Below are 22,053 nucleotides of genomic sequence, written 5' to 3'. Positions count from 1 at the left end.
ATTTCTCAAAATTGAAACATTATAACTTACTTAATATCCCGTAAACACGTTTCCCTATACCGTATAAAACCACTGCAGTATTATTTTATGCATGGAAAAAATTTATCTACGTATTTAATGCAATGGGCTGGAGCGCCGCGTTTATACCAATAAATGTGACCAATCGCCAAGCTAGTAAATTGACTTCAGCATATCGTGTCTTCTGAGTAGACGACCGTAACAAATTCCCAATTCTGGCTTTGCTTACAGTGCTCAAAACGGCATTGTATAACGCGTACTTCAAAGCTAGAGCAGCGGCCGCGATACTATCAAACACGCTGCTCGTCTACACAGCGAGGCCGACGTTGCCCGCAGCTCAGCCGTTATACTGTCCGCAGCGCCACTTCTGCGTCATGATGCGGAGAAGTGGGGAACTACACTCGGTCGGCACACCTACCCATCTAGCCACCGCAGTGATGGTAGTTTCATACGCTCCGAGAACTCGCTAGTTATCTTCTCAACCGTCGGTATCTCGTTGCGGCGAAAGAAATCATGCACACTAAAACCCCTATATTGAAAAGTAGCGCCATCCACTTCCCTTCTCCTCCGTTCCACTATGGCGCTCGGCGCGACCAGCGCGATCGAGGCGCGATATCGACAGTGGCGCCGCCTGCGTCGGTCCGTGACACGTATACATGTTTATCTTTCGCCGATGGCCGCTTTCCACCGGCTAACAAATGTTAAACGTTACCGCTCGGCGCAGGACGCGCCTGTATCGGATGTTTCTAGAACGTTATCGATGCTTCTTTCCGTTGCCTGTTTTCAGCGACGCTTATGTTATCTGATTGTATGAGCGACGCGAATTGTCTAGAACTTTCTGGAAGACACGCGCGTACCAGGCATTATTCTGGAACCTTCGATGACTCAGGTATAAAAGCGGACGCGTTTTGCCGCTGATCAGATTTTCGACGATCGCCGACTGTGTTCGCCGCAATCTTTGTGCTTTGAGTGTAGCTTGCTTTTGTGGGCACAGGTTCGCCCAATAAACAACCAGTTTCGTCATACACAGTTTTGCGACTGTTTTATTTACCGTCACTACGTGACATCTGGTGGAGGTGCTAGTTGGTTCATGCACCGAACGCCCCCGAAAGGCCGCGACCCAAGCCCGAAACCGGAGGACGAGACCAACGTCGCCAAGGACCAGCGAGCTAGACGTAGGCAGCAAGGACTTGTGCCGGAGTTCGGACTTCTTCCCGAAAAGACCACCGCAATCAAGGCCAAGAACGACCAGTAAATTTTAATTATGGGGTTTTACGTGCCAAAACCAGTTCTGATTATGAGGCACGCCGTAGTGGGGGACTCCGGAAATTTGGACCACCTGGGGTTCTTTAACGGGCACCTAAATCTAAGTACACGGGTGTTTTCGCATTTCGCCCCCATCGAAATGCGGCCGCCGTGGCCAGGATTCGATCCCGCGACCTCGTGCACAGCAGCCCAACACCATAGCCCTGAGCAACCACAGCGGGTAAAGAACGACCAGAATGGCAGCACCAGCGTCCCCCATCCTGCTGCAGCAACCTCGGGAGCCACCGACTTTTCGTGGATCATCGGCTGAAGACCCTGAAACCTGGCTGGAGACATACGAGAGGACCGCGACGTTCAACAAATGGGGCAACGACGACAAGCTGCGCCATGTTTATTTTTCATTGGAGGATGCTGCTCGGACCTGGTTTGAGAACAGAGAGACCAACCACCCTGGTGACGTGGGACCTATTTCGTGAGAACTTCGTGAGGACCTTCACGAATGTCGTGCGAAAAGAAAGGGTTGAAGTTTTATTAGAAACCAGAGTGCAATTGCCGAACGAGAACATCGCGATCTTCACGAAGGAGATTACTCGCCTCTTCCGCCACGCCGACCCCGATATGTCTGAGGAAAAGAAAGTTCGGTTCTTGATGGGGGTGTCAAAGAGCAAATATTCGCCGGATTGATGCGCACCCCGCCCAGAGTGTCACCGAATTTCTTTCCGAGGCCACAACGATCGAGAGAAACTCGAAATGCGCGCCAGGCAATACAACCGCCGTGCCCTGACCAACTACGCCGATGCTCAAGCACTAGGCGCCGACGACCTGCGCGAGACCATCCGAGCAGTCGTTCGCGAGGAGCTGCAGAAGCTCTTTCCCGGGTCGCAGCCTGAAGTGGCATCTATCGCCGACGTCGTCAAAGAAGTTCAGCGCTCACTTGGAGATCCCGATCTGCAGCCGCAATCGCCACAACCCCAGCCGGAAGCGCTGACCTACGCCGCCGTTGCCCGTCGTCTAGGCCCCCTTCACGCTCGCGCCAGGGCGCCGTAACGCCGCAGTTCCGTCGTCCACCACCGCCGCCGCCGCAGCACGCCCGCCCGTCGCCCAGCGTAGCTACCCAAAAAAGACAAACATTTGGCGCGCCCCCGACCACCGCCCGCTCTGCTATCACTGCGGGGAAGCCGGCCATGTCTACCGCCGATGCCCGTACCCGAGATGGGCTTGCGAGGGTTCGCCGTCAACGCGCCGCGTCCACAGCTTGGCGAGCGACCACGTGACATCGCCGACTACCTCGCCGGAGCCCAGTGGCAACCACGACGACCCTCACGCTCGCCGTCACCGGGCCGCTACATCTCGCCGCATCGCCGTCAGTACACCGGTCCCACCCGGGGCCGATCTCCGAGCCTTTACCCGGGAAACTAAAGGCAGCAACCGATGGAGGTGCGGTTGCTGTACGATGCAATGCCGAAGATCCTCCGCCGCCGACGACGACGACGATTCGCGAATCATCACGACGAGATATCAGCATGCCGCCTAGCCTTGACAGCACTTCGCCGCAGAAAGAAGACCTTCCGACGCAACGTAGCAGCAGCAGAGCAAGCCGACGCAGCCGTGATCCGACGCCACGAATTAACCGCAACGCCAGACGCCGGTCTACCGATCTAGACGTGCTCATCGATGGTCATAACTTCACCGCTCTCGTCGACACTGGCGCCGACTATTCCGTCTTCAGTGGCGCGTTCGCCGCCAAGTTGAAGAAGGTGAAAACAGCCTGGCAAGGACCAAATATCCGGACAGCGGGAGCCACCTAATAACGCCGACTGGAATCTGCACAGCGCGAGTCACGATAAACAACCGCACTTACCCGGCGAGCTTCGTAATCCTGCAGCACTGCTCCAGGGATGTCATCCTAGGCATGGACTTTCTAAATCAACACGGTGCAGTCATCGACTTAAGGTCCAAGTCGATAACGCTTTCACGTACAACGCGATACCACTGGATACAAGCATAAGTTACCATGCCTTGAATGTGCTTGAAGAACAAGTCACCGTTCCGGCTCGCTCCAGCATAATGATTTCCGTCGGTACCGAAGTGCCTGCAGACATGGAGGGCATCATCGAGGGCGATCATCTTACTGCTCGACCGTGAAATTTGCGTCGCTAGAGGCATAGCTGAGCTACGTGCAGGGAAAGCAACGGTGATGCTCACGAACTTCAGCCCCGAATACAAGCACATTAACAAAGGCACCACGGTCGTACATCGACGAAATAGTACAAGCCAGCAGTGCTTTCGCCTTCACGGATTCCATGCACCCGCAACGACGACTATAGTATCTGAACCAACTTTCGACGTCAATCAGAACCTTCCCAGGCATAAAAGAACAACTAAAAGCTCTGCTCCTGCAATACAAGATTGCTTCTCGTCGTCGCAAAAGTTCGACAAACCACTGTCGCCAAGCACCGCATCATAACCGATGAAAATGTCCGCCCACTGCGTCAAGCCCGTACCGAGTTTCGGCGCGCGAACACGAGGCCATAAGGCAACACGACGAAATACTACGCGACGACATCATCCAGCCGTCCAAGAGTCCGTGGCGTCCCCCGTAGTGTTAGTGAAGAAGGATGGAACCCTACGTTTCTGCGTCGATTATCGTCGCCTCAACAAGATCACGAAGAAGGACGTATACCCCCCTCCACGGATTGACGACGCCTTGGATCGACTATACAACGCAAAGTATTTTCGTCGATGGACCTCAAAACCGGCTACTCGCAAATCGAAGTCGACAAGAGGGACCGGGAGAAGACGGCCTTATAACACCAGACGGACTGTTCGAGTTCAAGGTCATGCCATTTGGTCTTTGCTCGGCACCTGCGACTTTCCAACGCGTCATGGATACAGTACTGGCCGGCTTGAAGTGGCAGACTTGCCTCGTCTATTTGGACGACGTCGTTGTTTTGCCTCAAGCTTCGAAGAACACCTGCGGCGCCTTGAAACAGTTCTTCAAGAATCGAAACCTCCACTCACGTTAAAGCCAGAAAAGTGCCGCTTCGCATGTGAGGAGCTCTTGTTTTTGGGCCACGTCATCAACAAGTCTGGAGTGCGCCCCGACCCTCAGAAAACTGCGGCCATCCCCATTCTGCCCGCTGACAAGAGGCAGTGCGTAGATTTCTTGGACTGTGCGCCTATTACAGGCGCTTCGTCAAGGATTTTTCACGGATCGCAGAGCCACTGACGTATCTCACGAAGGCTGACGTCGAGTTCAAGTGGGAGACGCCGCAACTCAAAGCTTTGAAGAACTGAAGCGACGCCTGCAATCGCCGCCAATACTTGCGCACTTTGACGAAAACGCCGATACCGAAGTCCACACCGACGCAAGCAGCGTAGGACTCGGCTCCGTGCTTGTGCAGAGGAATGATGGACTAGAAAGGGTTGTAAGTTACGCTAGCCGTCGCTATCGAAGGCGGAAAAATTATTCCACAACAGAAAAGGAACCTCGCCATCATCTGGGCTACATCAAAGTTTCGCCCCTACCTCTATGGCAGGCCCTTTGAAGTTGTGAGCGACCACCACGCCTTGTGTTGGCTAGCTAACTTGAAGGATCCTTCCAGGCGCCTCGCCCGATGGAGTCGAGACTTCAAGAATTCGACATCACCGTCATTTACAAGTCCGGGCGAAAGCACTCTGACGCCGACTGCTTGTCTCGCGCCCCCGTCGAACCGCCGCCACAGGACGACCAGGATGACGATACTTTCTTGGGACCAATCAGTGCCGACGAATTCGCCGAACAACAGCGAGCCGACCCGGAACTAAGGAGCCTTGTAGACTTCCTGGATGGCAAGACCGTCATTGTGCCGAAGGTGTTCAGGCGAGGATTGGCGTCGTTTTTCTTGCAAAACGACATTCTCCTAAAGAAGAACTTCTCGCCTCTCCGAGCCAACTACCTCCTCGTGGTTCCCTCAGCATTGCGTACAGAGGTTCTGCAAGCTCTCCATGACGACCCAACGGCTGGACATCTCGGTTTTTCGCGCACTCTCGCGAGGATACAAAAAAACTACTGGCCTCGCCTCTCTGCCGACGTCGCCCATTACGTAAGGTCATGCCGAGACTGTCAGCGACGCAAAACATCGACGACAAGGCCAGCCGGACTTCTACAGCCGATCGAGCCACCTCACCGACCGCTCCAGCAGATCGGGATGGCTTACTGGGGCCTTTTCCGACGTCGACGTCCGGGAATAAATGGATCGTCGTCGCTACGGACTACCTCACCCGCTACGCCGAACAAAAGCCTTGCCCAAAGGCGTGCCGCCGAGGTAGCCCGATTCTTCGTTGAGAACATCCTCCTGCGTCACGGTGTCCCAGAAGTCCTCATCACCGACAGAGGCACGGCCTTTACGGCAGAACTAACTCAAGCGATCCTGCGGTACAGCCAGACAAGCCATCGCCGCACCACCGCCTACCACCCGCAGACGAATGGCCTCACCGAGCACCTAACTAAAACCATCGCCGACATGCTGGCAATGTACGTCGACGTCGAACACAAGACGTGGGATGCCATCCTTCCGTACGTGACCTTCGCATACAACACGGCCGTGCAAGAAACGACGCACATGGCGCCGTTCAACCTGGTCTACGGAAGGAACCCGGCAACGACGCTTGACGCCATGCTACCAGATGTCGCTGACGAAGAAAATCTCGACGTTGCCACTTATTTGCAGCGTGCCGAAGAAGGTCGACAGCTCGCCCGCCTGCGCATCAAGAACCAGCAGAGGACCGACAGCCGATACTACAATCTACGACGACGCTACGTCGAGTACCAGCCCGGCGACCGTGTTGGGTCTGGACTCCGATACGCCGACGAGGACTTAGCGAGAAACTGTTGCGTCGCTACTTCGGACCATATAAGATAATCCGACGTACTGGCGCACTGGACTATGAGTCGTGCCAGACGGCATTTCGCCATCACAGCGGTGCCGGCACGACCTGAAGTCATCCACGTGGTGCGTCTTAAGCCTTCCTACGCCCGCTGAAGAGCTATAGGTACTTTGTTACTTTGTTATTTTCTTTCTTTATTACGCGTCGTTTTGTTTTCGCTTTCGCGTTTGTTTGTAGCATCGGGACGATGCTTTTTAAGGGGAGGAAATTGACACGTATACATGTTTATCTTTCGCCGATGGCCGCTTTCCACCGGCTAACAATGTTAAACGTTAGCGCTCGGCGCAGGCTGCTGAGCACGAGGTCGCGGGATCGAATCCTGGCCACGGCGGCCGCATTTCGATGGGGGCGAAATGGAAAACACACCGTGTACTTAATTTAGGTGCACGTTAAAGAATCCAGGTGGTCCAAATTTCCGGAGTCCCCCACTACGGCGTGCCTCATAATCAGAACTGGTTTTGGCACGTAAAACCCCATAATTTTTAGCGCTCGGCGCAGGACGCGCCTGTATCGGATGTTTCTAGAACGTTATCGATGCTTCTTTCCGTTGCCTGTTTTCACCGACGCTTATGTTATCTGATTGTATGAGCGACGCGAATTGTCTAGAACTTTCTGGAAGATACGCGCGTACCAGGGATTATTCTGGAACCTTCGATGACTCAGGTATAAAAGCGGACGCGTTTTGCCGCTGATCAGATTTTCGACGATCGCCGACTGTGTTCGCCGCTATCGTTGTGCTTTGAGTGTAGCTTGCTTTTGTGGGCACAGGTTCGCCCAATAAACAACCAGTTTCGTCATACACAGTTTTGCGACTGTTTTATTTACCGTCACTACTACGTGACAATATCGACAGTGGCGCCACCGGCGTCGGGCCTGCCGTGGCAGACGACAGCTAACGCGATACCAGAGGAAATTCGAGGAAAACTTCAATCGCGCCCTGCGGAGAAGTTTTTGAGGCGCGATTTTGCTTCGTCAGTCAGTAACTGGTCTTAATAATGCCGTTTTTGAAGTAGCAACGCGACGATGCGAGACGGCGCAAATATCAAGCGTGCAGCAAGCGTTTGGCCACGACGAATGGTAAACAAAAAATGCCTTTTGCCCTCGCCTTGTCGGTTGCGGCAACTTAAGGCAGCAGCATGCCATCTCAACGAAGTTCTTGTCCCTAACACGTTTTATCCGTTTGTGCGTACAGCACTTTCGTCGCACAGGCCCGAGAATGGCAGTCGCAGCGCGCTGGAATTAAAAAAATATACAAAATCGCAACGCGTGCTTCCACGTGACACGGATTGACCAATGGGGGAGCGGAGAAGGCTGGGGCGACAGGAGGCGGCGAGGAGGAAACGCCGGGGTGAGTGCAGTGGCGGCAAGATCTAAGAATGGCGCTACTTTTTATATATAGGGCTTTAGTGCACACATGATCTCAGCGCGCACAACGTGAAGCTGTCAAACTTCGCGCTGCGTCTCCTCTTCTCCGCATTGCGTGGGCGCTTTCGCGAGGGCGCCGTCAGTTTGCCACCCGATAATGCGAAGCTTTAACTTCCTCCCTCACCCTGAACACAGTCCTTTCGCTGACACCAAGCATGTCGGCGACAAACTTGCTCGTGTCCTCCACGCTGCGTTCAGGCTGCCTGTTACGCCAAAACGTGTAGCAGTGGAAGATCATGTTGCGTGAATCGCTGTTCAGGATGTGGCCGCTCTTGTTCTTGCCGAGGCTCCTTGGTGGTGTGGTCATCGAGGCGACACAAGGCTCGTTCGGCAACAAAGGATCGCGTTCCCATGTCACCTCGCTGGGCTCCGTGGCGGAAAACTGGCGCGGAATGCCGCGCGTGATCGTCCGCGAACTCACGAGATCGCAGGTTCGCAACCGCGAAAAAAAAGAAAAAAATAATAATTAAAAATAAGCCCAACACATTAAAAAAATAAGGTTGTGCAAACACACAAAAAGTATATATGAATCTTATGCTATTAAGCCAGCGACTACTACGCCCGGTGCCGTCGATCTTTCTCCGTAGCAGACGACGCACAGCGTTGTAGAAGGCACGGAGTTATTCTCTCGCGATCCGGCATGTGCGGTAGCACTTCCATCATGATAGTTTCACCAAACCACTCGTCAAGATACACAAATCTTATTTATACTGACAAATACGCGTTTTAGAAGCAGTCACAATTTTTTGAGTGGGACTATTTCTTTAGTCGCAGGAATTGGCTGCTGCGCTTCGGTCAATTGGGCGGGCCTCCTCCTGTCTTCTAAAGTTGTACCCTACTATAGTTGATATTAAGCAGAAGAAATGGAGCAGGGCAGGCCATGTAATGCGTAGGATGGATAACCGGTGGACCATTAGGGTTACAGAATGGATACAAAGGGAGGGGAAGCGCAGTCGAGGATGGCAGAAGACTAGGTGTGGTGAAGTCAGAAAATTTGCAGGCGCAAGGTGGAATGAGATAGCGCAAGACGGGGGTAAATGGAGATCGCAGAGTGAGGCCTTCGTCAGGCAGTGCACATAAATATAGGCTGATGATGATGATGATGATTCCACAATGGTCGGGCGCAGTCCGGCAGAGCACTTGAGCCGGACACCTTGTTCTTCATGTTAGGTAAGAACAGGTTCCTTGAAATTTAATTTATTTTCGCCTTTCTCCACTGGACTGACTGCCTTTGGTTTTGTTCGCCCTTTTTCTCAAGATGTCCTAAATTCTCTTCAGTAATTATTCAATGTTGTGCTGAAGTTTTATTCCTTTTTCTGCAAGGATGTCAAGTTTTCATGGTTAACTCACTTGCATGAAGGCTATCGTGCCTCAGGGTCAACACCTTGGTGCGGGAGAGTAGCAATCGCTACCATTTTCGAGGATTTTCCATCATTACGTAGAATAGTCTTGAAGGGCCCCCCACCAGGTCTGGCCATTCAGAGAGGACAAGCGCAGCGCATTCGATGCGCGCTCACGAACGTGTCTGCTAAGAATGAAATCGCTACGCGATGTGGAAAGAGCAGAAATTTCAAAGGAAACGCCGTTGCCCTTCTACTCGCGGGCACCACGCTCCGAGCCAGAGGGTTGACGCGCATACGCAAGTGCGCCTACGTACGTTTCTGTGCTGTGACGTTGCTCATAGTGGCACGTGACTGCTAGGATCATTCGAAGCAACATCAGGTCTGCGTGTTTTGTTTTACTTCGTACTGTGGCAAAGTAGGCGTAGTTCCGTTTCGTCTGCTTGTTCCCACGTCGTGTAGTCGCACGCGCCGACAACGGAACGATGCCATTTTCTACTGTGTTCCAGCACGCGATCATGCTCTGTGATCCGCTTGTGTCTGCCTCAGTGTTCGTGTAGCACTGACGTATACCGCTAGTCAGGTGTTCCCGTGCACAGCGCGCAAAATCGTGCGCTGCACGAACTAGACTAGCGAAACTAAAGCCCCTATATAAAAAAGTAGCGTCACGCTTTGAAGAACGCCGCCGCCTCCTCGCACACCCTGTCCGAGGCCGACGCCCGTCGGCTGCAGAAGATAGCGCCAACCTTTCCCTTTCCCTCAAGAACCACTTATCATCAACGGTATTGGCCTACTGGCATCACGTGGACCGTCAAGCCCCCGGGCGCTGGCTGCGTTTGTTTACGATCACGCTCCATCGCCATTTTCGCCCGAGAAGCGTCTACCGACTGGCGAGGAGCACGACGATAGCGACGAACACAGTCGGCGATCGTCGAATCTGATGAGCGGCGAAAGATAAACAAGTGCACGTGTTTCAAGCGGTGTAGGCGGCGCAACGGTCGAAAAAGGAGCGCGAAAGAGAGGAGAAACGAGGAGGAGGGAAGGCGGTGGAGGAGAGTGTCGCTACTTTTTATATATAGGGATTTTAAACGGAACGACTCGAGCGCGACACCGTCAGCGGAAGTGCGCCGAGCAAACAAAAAAAAAAAAAAGAGGGAAAGAAGGCAGGGCCCGTGATGTATGCTCACGCAATTCTCGAGCTTCGGTATGTGAGAAAGCAGGGAAGGAATTTCGCTTTCTGAGGCAAGACGGGGCAAATTGCAGTATGTGTGTATGTTTGCAGTGAAGCCCGCCTCCTTAAAAAAATTAAATTATGCGGTTTTACGTGCCAAACCAGTTCTGATTATGAGACACGCCGTAGTGGGGACTCCGGAAATTTGGACCACATGGTTTTTAACGTGCACCTAAATCTAAGCACACGGGTGTTTTCGCATTTCGCCCCCATCGAAATGCGGCCGCCGTGGCCGGGATTCGATCCCGCGACCTCGTGCTCAGCAGCCCAATACCATAGCCACTGAGCAACCACGGCGGGTCGCCCGCCTCCTGAAGTCATGATTCGCGGCACTGAAATATTTCTATCTCGGCTATTAAGAATAAATTTGAAAGATTCTTCCATTAGAACGGTTCCTAGAGGGCACGTAACCGCTTCCAGAGTATAACTGAAATGTTCTATGTGGCCTGGTGAGGGGCCATTTAAAAGCTGGTCAGATGATTATATTAACTCGTGGTGATGTCAAACCTGTAGTAAGAGTAGCTCACGAGTGCCGCAGGAGCACGTGGGCACTGCTACTCAGGGACAGAGACAATCTTGATAAAGGTCAGGGCTAAACTTGATGCCGTTCTCAGTCGTTTGGATAAACTAGAGGAACTTCCGAATGTGCAGCTAGCAAAGCACGGTGTTACTATTCCAAAATCAAAGGACAAACTTTGACAATTCAGGCTATAGAAACTAGTTTCAGTATACTGTGCGAGAGCTACGACAAGCTCTTCAAATCGGTTGCAGCCCACAAACAAGAGGTCAAAAACCTGAAAAAATTATCTCACGAGCTAAAGCCCCATTTTTGGAGGGGGACTGAAAAAATTTTTAAGTGGAGTTGGACGCCGAAAAATTGCAAAAGTATTCACAGAGAAATAACTTAGAGACTCGCGGCATTGAATGTGAGGTGAAGGTCTAAAGGCCGCCGTTAGATCCCTTGCCGCGAAATTTGAACTTTCCACACACAATGATCGAGTAATTGAGCCTTATCACTGGATTAGAGGCACACTTTCCAAACTCGCCCTTCTGCGTTTTATTAGCTGGGAACTTCGAGACAATGGTTAGAAAATGGAAGTCCATGGAAGTCCTTAAAGAATCAGAAGGTATACATTATTGAAAATTTAACAACTAATATAAAGCGATTGCTCTGGTGACAAAGAAGTGAGCTAGCGACATGCATTATAGCTTCGTTGGGATGCGTAATGAACACGTAGTAGCAAGGAAGTTCGAAGGTGCTGCTGTAATTAGTAGAAAGAGTAAAGAAGCCATATCAAAACTGTAAGACCATGTCTGAAATTTTGTTACTTCTGAGCATTGCACAGAAAGAAAACAAGCGTGAGCATTTGAACATTCGGGTTTGAAGTGCTGCATGTCAACATTAGTCTGAAAAAGACATTTTGAGACATTACAGATGCACCTTCCGTTGGTGTTATCGCATTTTCATGTTCTTGTCTTAAAGGGTTCGTGATCCACCCCTAGTGCTTGATGAAAAAAATTTGAAGGACGCTTAAGCTTCGTCTTTAAGAGGGAAGGACATAGCATTCAGCGATCAATTAGCGCTACAATCAGGCTTTTCGGAGATTACTGCGTCATTTACCGAGTCAAACTTCAACACTCTGTTTCAGACCCACCCATACTTCAATGCGATTTCGATAATGTATCTAGTTGGTGTGACACTTGGCTCATGAAATTGAATAACAAATGTAAGGTTATGTGTGTTTCACACAGGTCTGCTATTGCAAATCTTAGTGCGTATCACATTTCAGGACCTGTACTTAAACAAGCAGCGACTTATAAATTTTAGGGCTTCATATAATCTTTCAAGGCAGCCGCATATCAATTATATGTTAACAATGCTAACCGCATGCTTTGTTACTTGAGGCGTAATTTTTGTATGGCTCCATCTTCATTAAAGTTACTACTCTACAAAACAAAAGCGCAATGGAAATTAGAATACGCATGCGCTGTGTGGGACCCGGGCCTCGAAACCCTTACTAATCAATTCGAATCGGTACAGAATCGCAGCGCCCGTTTATATTGTGTAACTTCTCCCGCACTGCTAGCGTAACTGCAATGAAAAATACCGTGAACCTTCCTAATTTTTCCCTTCGTAGAAAACTTTCGCGAATGCTAACCTTTCACAAGATTTATTACCACAATTATCAGCTAAAAGGGGATCTTCTTTCAAAGCCATCATTCATATCACCTCGCACAGATCATCGCCATAAGGTACGCATTCCATACTGTCGGACTACTGCGTACTTTAACTCTGTTGTGCCAAAGATGGCTGGCGATTGGAAGCACCTGCCCACCTTAGTTGCCGATATCTCTGACACGTGCCGCTGAAAACTACGCGTTCGCCTAATCTGCCTTGTTTCTAATCGATTTGCTTTGCGCCTAAGCCTACGCTTTTTCGTATTTTTTTCATTTTGCGCCAAAGACGGCTACCGATCGAACCACCTATCCGCCTGCGTTGCCAATATTTCTGACACGTCTTAATTTTTTAGAACTGTGTTTGCCTAATCTCCCTTGGTGCTAATCTGATCTTGCATTTCGCCGAAACCTACCTTTTTTTTTCCGGATACCACATTGTTTGATTTTTACTGCATTATGACTTTTTTTTGTGCCCCTCCCTTATGCAACGCTCCCTGGGCTTTAAAGGTAGTGAAATAAATAAATAAATAAAAGATCCCTGGCTTCTTATCAGGCTTCCGGGCAACTGCAGCTTTCTTTTTTCTCCAACTTCGCCTCCGCATGCGGCTGCCGAGGAGGCGAGCGCAATCTGGATGGCATTTTTGCAAGGAGGAAATCGCGGTGCGCCGCTGTATACGTTCGCTTTCCGCGGTCGCTTGCCGATTTTGGACAAACAGTGAGCCAAAATTTAAAAAAATGTTAACGATGCAACGACTGAAGCTGTTCCACTATCTCTAATTCTATAGAGTCCATGCCGCTGACTTGCACGTGCTCTGGGAGATGGAGTTAGACTTTTAGCGCTTCTCGTAGATAGAATTCCGAATGTGATAGCTATGTCCCAGGATGCGCTCTTGGAATGTTTCTTACTAATTTTATCAGGCGCTCTGCAGCCTCAGTAAAAGTAAGCTGGCCGTTTTATTATATCACGCTTATCGGGTAGCATCCGTATTTATTACATTCGCAACCACTCGATTTTCTTTTAGAAATTTGTAATTGTGCGCCCGCGTTCAATAATTTCTTACTGAGCTTACACGTGTAACACTGTACGAGTAACGAAGGATGTCCTTCCTGAATGTGATACGCGCTGCTTTTCCACTGACGTACTTTCACCGTAACGGTACCGTGCACAGTGTGCAGTTCTCCCAGGATAGCCTGGAGCAAGGTGGACTTGCCGCTGCCCACAGGTCCCGCGATGCCCACCAGAGAACCCGGGGCGACCCTCAAGCTGATGTCCCGCAGGCACACAGAGCCGCAGCGCTTCTTGATCCTCGCGAAGGAACACTTCTCCAGGATCACTTCACCTGCAAGTTTGAAGCATCGACGTCCGGCGACAGACATCGGAGACTGAGCGGTCTTCATATCATTATTGTTTTAAATTCTTTGTTCGCCGCGTGTACCATCCCAAAACCGCACTCGTGCTATAAGACACGCTGTAGTAGAGGCTTCCGCGGCCGTGACTCGAACCCGCAACATTATCATATCGTTGGTTGACAGTGTTCGCAGTGATAGCACACTGTCATAGCGAGCACTGCCACCAAAATGCGCGCAGCGGCATCTTAGTGAGCTACAGTAGATTGCATTCCCAACGACACGCACGCACACCACACTGCTCACTATCTGTGCGGGGCCCAAAAGTGCGCACAAATTACTAAGCACGAACGTTGCGCGCTAGCGCAATGGGTATAGTGTGTCCTGCTCCCACCAACCTTGCCGCAGGGGCACGAGTTTGCATCGCGGTGGTGTGCAGATGATTTGTTCGTCTTGTAGCCAAAGTGAAGCTCAGGATACGGAGGTCGCCTCTTTTATGGCCATAGTCGTCGGGATAACGGAAACGACGGGCAAGAACTAAAGGCATCGTTTTCAGCCTTTACCTTATGTTTCTCTGAAGCGACCGTAAATATAAACCTCAACAAACCTGCCTTGAAGTGTAATAATCGGAAGTAATCCGCAGCCGGTTGCGCTGGTACAGAAGCGCGATACAAAGCCGGAGAAAGACGCCAAGAGCAAAAAAAAATAAACAAACAAAAAAAAAAAACATGAGAGTACCAGGCGCCATTCGTTTGTCTTTATTGTATCTTCTCCTTTACACGCCGCTCCAACTCGCCCATCTACAGAGAATCCTCGATCGTATAGGAAGCTTGGTGTCATATTTAGATTAGTCCTCTGATAACCTGCCCTGCGAACCTCTCGGCTTATCCTTACTATGAGGATTCAAGCTTCAGGATAATGCCCCTTGCTCGCAATTACCAATGCACTTTAACTCATTGAACCTCTATTGCAAACGGCTAATATGGTGTGCGTTCGCCTTTCCTCGCTTATAATTGGAGAAAGCTGAGCAGGTGTATTGAAACACTCTATATTATTTCCGTTCATCTTCGAACCGAGTAGCAACCACCCTAAGAGAGCAGACAATGAAACCAGTGTAGGAAATGGAAATGGACCGTTCTTACTGAAATTTGGGGGCTAACTTCACAAAGCTTTTCCATCGTAAATGATATACTTATGTAATTGATCGACCGTCTTCACTCATATCATGCCAAGCATCAGCGCTGGCCGTGATATGCTCTTACGAGAAATTCTAACTTAAGGACGTTTTGTGATTACCCGCCTAGAATCACGGAAAAAGGAATACAACTGGAAGAAGCGACAACTTGTGGCACCAAACATGCATCTTCTAGAATACGCTCTACGGTTGAGCTGCCGTAGGCGGCCGCCCTCCCATACTCGTGTTTCATTCCGGCCATTCAATTTGCTGCTTTCACAGCACAGGGTAGCCAGTCGGCATTCAGACTATCTAATTGCCCTGCCTTTCTCTTTTTTTTTGTTTCATCCCCTTTTGTACGTGTACCAAATGCAGCCTTGGGAGTGCGCTTTTGAAGCAGCCAAGTGTGTTAATGTGACGAAATGTCGCAGCAGTTCAGAAAAGTTCTCGCTCGATTAGACTTCAAGTACAAGTTGCAAAATGTGGTCATCTATAAGGTTTTTATGTATCGAGATATGCAATAACAGATGAATTTCCAGACACTGAGGCCAGCATAAATTTAGCCCTGACGTGTCGGATGTATATAACAAAGCAAAAAACAATCATGAGGTATGATTCCGGGGATTGAAAGCTTGCTAAAGAAGGCGTGGCGATCACGTGCCCTAACGCAAAGCGTTCTTTAATGTTGTTCCCGTAAGGCTGCGAAAATTTGATACGTTCCGGGGAAGATACGTAAAAATGGCCAGTTCCCCCCACAGCATCATTGTGTCAACGATTCAGGATTAATGGATGGAAAGAAAAATACTGAAGGTTCGAGCAAAGAAAGATAACGACCTATAGTCTCTCTCTCTTTGTTCTTATATCTTTTTTCCGGGGACTGCATTTCACCTGCTAAGCTTAAAGTAATCGCTCATCCCAGGACGCGCCTCCATGATTAGAAACTTGAATCCTATCGTTGTTTCTGTTAGATGTGTATGCTATCACTGAAGCTTGTGTGATCATATGGAATGCGCGACATGAATAGTATACTTTCCGGAAGTTATGCGAACACCAGCGATTTCTCTGGAACCTTTGCAGAGCCATGTATAAAAGCCGACGTGCTTGACAGCAGATCAGATTTTCGACAATCGCCGAATGGGCTAGCCGCTGTGTGGTGCTGCGAATGTCACTTGCCTTTATGGGTGAACCAATAAATAAGTTAGTTTCGTGAATCACAGTTTTGCTACTGTGTTCTTCACCGTCACTACAACGTGCTAATAATATTACCACGTATGAAGAAACTAAAAAGTGCACTAGCTATAAAAGATAGCCACAATGCATGAATGAAGTAGAAGCAGTGTTTTCTGGTCCGGATAAGCTGATTTCAATAGGCAAAAGTTGAATGGTTGCAACTGATAACGCAGTAAAAACAAGAACTGCCGTGTATATCACGGGCTAATGCTGTCGATTGTAAAAAAGAAGGTATTGTAAAGGAGTGTACTGAACAATTCAGATGGTAGTGGCTGTTCGTAACCGAAAAGGTAGGTGACGCAGAGCAGGAACAGCTGGTTGCGCGAACGGCTCACACTCGTGCTAAGCACTGGCGATCCGGCTGGCCCACTGGTTGCACTGCAGGCATTGAACAGACGATCTGGCTGGCCTTGTCCTTGTGCTCTTCTTCTTCATTACAATTACCCCCGGTGCAAAAGCGGAGCCATCCTGGCGACTTACGACGTGGAGACGAGCGGGTCATAGAATTGTTTCAGGCGGTAAACGTAGACAACACCGTCCACGGCGGCGCTTGTCAGATGTCGGTGTAAGCGGCTCTATGTCATAGTTGGCCGGAGAGGTGCGTTCGACGATGCGGTATGGTCCATCATACTTCGACAGAAGTTTTGTCGAAAGTCCAGGCGTGGTACCAGGCCCGGACAACAAGACAAGTGTGCCGGGAGCGAAGTTCGGATTCGTAGCGTCGCCATCACGATTGTCTTTTCGTCGTTGTTTGTCGTCGGAGGTGAAATGTCGGGCTAATTGACGCCATTCCTCGGCGTATCGGGCGACGGCTGAAACGGGAGCACACACTGACGCGTCTGGTGTATGAGGCAAAACCGTATCGATGGTATGGGAAGGATCGCGACCGTAGAGGAGGAAGTACGGGGAAAATCCTGTAGTACTTTGGGTAGCCGTATGGTATGCGTACGTGACAAATGGGAGGATGATGTCCCAGTTTGTATGCTCCGATGAAACGTACATGGCGAGCATATCACCAAGGGTTCGATTGAAACGCTCCGTCAGCCCATTAGTTTCAGGATGGTACGCCGTGGTGGTCCGGTGAACTATGCGGCATTGAGCAAGTAGAGCTTCAACCACCTGCGACAAAAACACGCAGCCTCTATCGCTCAGCAGTTCCCAAGGTGGGCCATGACGAAGAATGAAACGATGGAGCAGAAAGGATGCAATATCACTGGCGGTTGCGGCAGGTAGAGTGGCGGTTTCAGCATAGCGTGTAAGGTGATCAACTGCGACAATAATCCATCGTTTGCCAGCAGGTGTTAGCGGTAGCTGCCCGTACAGGTCAATTCCCACACGGTCGAGGGCACGAGCAGGGCACGGAAGCGGCTGTAATAAACCGTGGGCCGGATGGGGCGGAGATTTGCGGCGTTGGCATTGCGGGCACGAGTGAACACATTTTTGAAGAAAAGTAAACATTCCTCGCCAGTAGTAACGTTGCCGCAGGAACTCATATGTCTTCAAAACGCCAGCGTGTGCACATTGTGGGTCAGTATGGAAAGACACGCACACGTTGGAACGCAAAGACCTAGGGATAACTAGGAGCCACTTGCGACCATCGGGCTGGTAGTTGCGACGATACAAGAGCTTATCCCGGACAGCAAAATGGGCAACCTGGCGACGCAGGGAGCCGGAGATGGGAGAAGCTGGCGAGCCCGAAAGGAGATCCAAAAGAGAGGCCACCCAAGGATCCTTGCGCTGTTCTGATGCGAAGGTGTCGATGTCGACCGACGACACCGTCTCAAAGGTGGAGAGGGAGGCAGTGTCGGCTGGGAGCGGGGAGCGGGACAGAGCGTCAGCGTCAGTGTGCTTGCGGCCTGAGCGGTAGATGACGTGTATATCGTATTCTTGAATGTGAAGGGCCCAGTGAGCAAGGCGTCCAGACGGGCCTTTTAAAGAGGATAACCAACAAAGGGCGTGATGGTCAGTAACCACACTGAAAGGTCTGCCGTATAATTTAGGGCGAAACTTCCCGAGTGCCCCAACGATGGCCAGGCATTCTTTTTCTGTGACGCTGTAATTGCGTTCGGCTTTGGTCAGCGCACGACTGGCGTAATGCTAATGACATGCTCGGAGTAGCCAGGCTTGCGCAGCGCAAGGACAGCGCCAAGGCCAATACCACTAGCATCGGTGTGCACTTCAGTTGGGGTGGTAGGGTCGTAGTGTCGCAGTATAGGCGGGTACTTCAGGAGATGGCGTAAGGTCATGAACGCGGTGTCGCATGCAGAAGACCCGGGAGATAGGTCGTTGGCGCCACTTATAAGTTGTGTCAGAGGTGATATAATCGAGGCAAAATTGCGAACACAGCGTCTGAAGTAAGAACAGAGGCCAATGAAGGCGCGGAGTTCGAGTGTCTTAGGTTTAGGAAACTCTGCCACAGCGCAAAGTTTTGATGGGTCGGGGCAAATGCCGCCTTGGGATACGACGTGACCTAGAATCGCGAGCTTGCGCGCGGCGAACTGGCACTTTTTCAGGTTCAGTTGCAGGCCTGCGTTGGTAAAGAACGTCAACACTTGCCTAAGGCGAAGAAGATGCGTGCTGAAATCAGGGACGAACACAGCGATGTAGTCGAGGTAGCATAAACATGTGCTCCATTTTAGGCGGCGCAAGATTGTCCACCATTCGTGCAAACGGAGCAGGCGCATTGCATAGGCCAAATGGCATCACATTAAATTCGTATAACCATCTGGAGTAATGAACGCGGTTTTAGGGCGATCAACTGCTCACATCGGGACCTGTCAGTATCCCGAGCGTAAATCCAATGAAGAGAAGAATTCAGCGCATTGCAAGCTGTCCAAAGCGTCGTCAATGTGCGGTATAGGGTACATGTATTTTCGCGTTATCTTATTAAGACAGCGATAATCGACGCAGACGTGAATGGAACCATTTTTTTTTGTGACGATAACCACCGGTGATACCCAGGGGCTATGGGAAGGTCGGATGACGCCGCACTGAAGCATGTCGTCGACGTGCACTGAACCTGACGCTCCTTGGCTGAGACGCGGTACGGGCGCTTCCGCAATGGCGTGTTAGAGCCAGTGTCGATGTGCTGGCTGACGGTTGACATGCGACCCAGAGTAGGCTGAGCGACATCAAAAGAAGGACGGAACTGGGCAAGCAGGTGAATAATCTGGGAGCGCTGCTCAGAAGTAAGTTCATCGGCAATAAAAGGTGTGAATAAGTCAGGTGATGGCGGGGCAGAAGTGGAAAGTGCACAGAAGTCAGTGAGCTCTGCATGCGAAGCATCCGGCACGTCGGTAATAAACATGTCATCAAGAGGCTGAACACGGCCAAGTGCTTCGCCGCAAAGAGCCTTCAGGGCTGTAGGAAGCGGTTTGCAGACAACTATGGAGCTGAAACCGACTGAAATGTCAAGCGTGGCGAAAGGGAGGGAAACATTTTTGCGGGTTATGAAGAGTTCCGAAGGAGTCAGCGCCTTCAGAGGCAGCGCCACAGAAGACGGGAACAGCGGCAGACGAGTACGGCGGTGTGGCGATGTCCTCCCGAATGACTAGCTTAGCGGGAAGAGAAGTGGTGCCGACGAGGGGCACGCCACACGAAGGCGATAATTCGACTTCATCACGCGCACAGTTGATGACAGCGTTATTTCGCGAAAGAAAGTCCCACCCAAGTATCACGTCGTCAGAGCATGACTGCAGAACCACAAACTCCAGAATATAGCGGACGCCCTGAATAACAACTCTAGCTGTGCATGCTACTGAAGGCTGAACTGGCTGGGCACTTGCTGTGCGAAGAGAAAACCCAGACAGTGGCGTCGTAACTTTTCGTAAAGCGCGAGAGGGACGATCGTTCTGGACAGACACGACTGTTCCAGTACCAATTAGCGCATAGGTAGGGAAGCCGTCAACACTAAGGTCGACAACGTTCAAAGGCGACAATGGAGGACTTGTACAGATCGATGGCGACGCAGTTTCTGCCTCCTGAACTGCGGCGCTTAGTTTTCCTCTTGCGTTGGTGAAGGGCGCCGACGCATGGGGGACAACGAGCGGCAACGCGGGGAAGGTGAACGACGTGTAGGGACCGCGTGCTCGGCTGGTGGCCTGTTCGACTGCCCACTAAAAGAAGTGTCGTGGAAAGGTTGCACGTCGGCGTAGGGAGGCGACTGCACAAGGCCATCAGAGTGCAGCATGCGGCGGCGGCAGAGTCGTGCAACATGGCCAGGAATACAGCAGGCATAACATGTGGGTCTGTTGTCTTGCGTGCGCCAAGGATTAGCAAAGGCAGGTGCAGGTCGATGAACGGGGTGATGAACGGGTGGTAGCGGCCGTGTATGTAGCGCAACGAGTGGTTGACGAGGAGGCTGAGCGGCGACGGATGCGTAAGTAAGTGGGGCGGCGACAAGGGACTGCTGATGCTGCATTGGTGGAGCCTCAGCAACTTGGTCTTCAATAACCCGCCGGAGCGTCGGAGCGAGCTGTGTAGGAGGCCGTTGCGGCAGCGGCTGCTGTTGGGGTAGCTCAGCGAAGGGTACTAGAGAAAGCTGTCGTGCAACTTCCTCCCGCACGAAAGCTTGGATTTGTGTGAGCAGGGGGGAGCGATGAGAGAAGACGGTCATGGCAGAGAGGGTCTTGTCTGCCACTGAGGGACGCCTGGTCAAATGGCGCTGCCTCCTCAACTCGTCGTAGCTTTGGCACAAGTTTATGAGCTCTGCTATGGTGCGCGGATTCTTGGCGAGCAACATTTGGAAACTGTCATCGCCGATGTCCTTGAAAATGTGTTTCAATTTGCCATTTTCGTGCATAGAAGCATCCACACGTTTTTATAGGTCGAGAACCTCTTCGATATAACAGGTGAATGTTTCACCGGGTCGTTGCGCTCGCTCTCGTAACCGCTTCTCGGCGCGCAACTTGTGGACGGCGGGGCGACCGAAAACTTCAGCGAAACTGGTCTTGAACGCTGACCAGGATCGAAAGTCGGCTTCGTGATTTTTAAACCCCAGGTGAGCCACTCCGCAAGGTAGAAGATGACGGCATTTAACTTGGCGGTATCATCCAATCGATTGTGCAAGCTCACCCGTTCGCAGGTAGACAACCAGTCATTGACGTCCTGCTCATCCGTAGCAGGACGTAGCAGGAAAACCGCGAGATGGCGGAGCGGGAGAGCGCCAGAGCAGGTAACGGAGGGTGGCGGCGACGTGGGCTGGGGAGACTCAGCAATGACGGGAGGCAGAGTCCGAGATCGGAGTTCTAGGGTGTAGATGTTCTTGATTACCCAGCACCTCCACCAATCGTAAAGGGGTGTACTGAACAATTCAGATGGTAGCGTCCGTTCGTAACCAAAAAGGCAGGTGACGCAGAGCAGGAACAGCTGGTTGCCCGAACGGCTCCCACTCGTGCTAAGCACTGGGGATCCGGCTGGCCCACTGGCTGCACTGCAGGCATTGAACAGACGATCTGGCTGGCCTTGTCTTTGTGCTCTTCTTCTATTACAGTATTTATATTGTCCCTCTTTCTTGATAAAAAAATTAGACCCCCCCCCTTACCGGTAGCAGGGGTGCACACGAAGCTTGTCCAACCCTAGGGGAGGGGTTGGTTAGTTTTCTGAGCATTTGAGACGTTCACAGGCCCGCTGCCGCTGCCATTCCTTCAACGCAGCCTACTCTACGGCAGAAGGAACCAAACGCAACCTCCTCATCTGAGTGCCGGGCCTGAACTGGTGGGAAACGGCGGGCGCGAGGCGAGCAGACACGTGATCACACCATTTCCCTCCTCCAGAGGGAGGGGATGTCAAGCATTTTATAAGTTCACGGGCCCGCTGTCACTGCCGTTCCTTCAACGCAGCCTGCTCTTCGGCAGAAGGAACCAAACGCAACCTCCTCATTTGAGTGCCGGGCCTGAACTGGTGGGAAACGGCGG

The 22,053-nt window shown here is 51.2% G+C and overlaps 1 protein-coding gene across 1 annotated transcript in view; it reads right to left on the bottom strand.

The window, feature by feature from the left end:
* LOC119435026 (ATP-binding cassette sub-family C member 2-like) overlaps positions 1 to 22,053 on the bottom strand; it is a 79,459-nt gene that overhangs the window by 14,522 nt on the left and 42,884 nt on the right. The window contains exon 5 of the mRNA XM_049659673.1: positions 13,531 to 13,727. Within this exon, the coding sequence (XP_049515630.1) occupies positions 13,531 to 13,727 (197 nt within the window). The remainder of the gene's footprint in view (positions 1 to 13,530; positions 13,728 to 22,053) is intronic.

This window comes from Dermacentor silvarum, unplaced genomic scaffold, assembly GCF_013339745.2.
Source record: "Dermacentor silvarum isolate Dsil-2018 unplaced genomic scaffold, BIME_Dsil_1.4 Seq384, whole genome shotgun sequence".
Lineage (NCBI taxonomy): Eukaryota > Metazoa > Arthropoda > Arachnida > Ixodida > Ixodidae > Dermacentor > Dermacentor silvarum.
The sequence above is the reverse complement of the archived record's forward strand: the minus strand, read 5'-3'. Positions and strand labels throughout refer to the sequence as shown.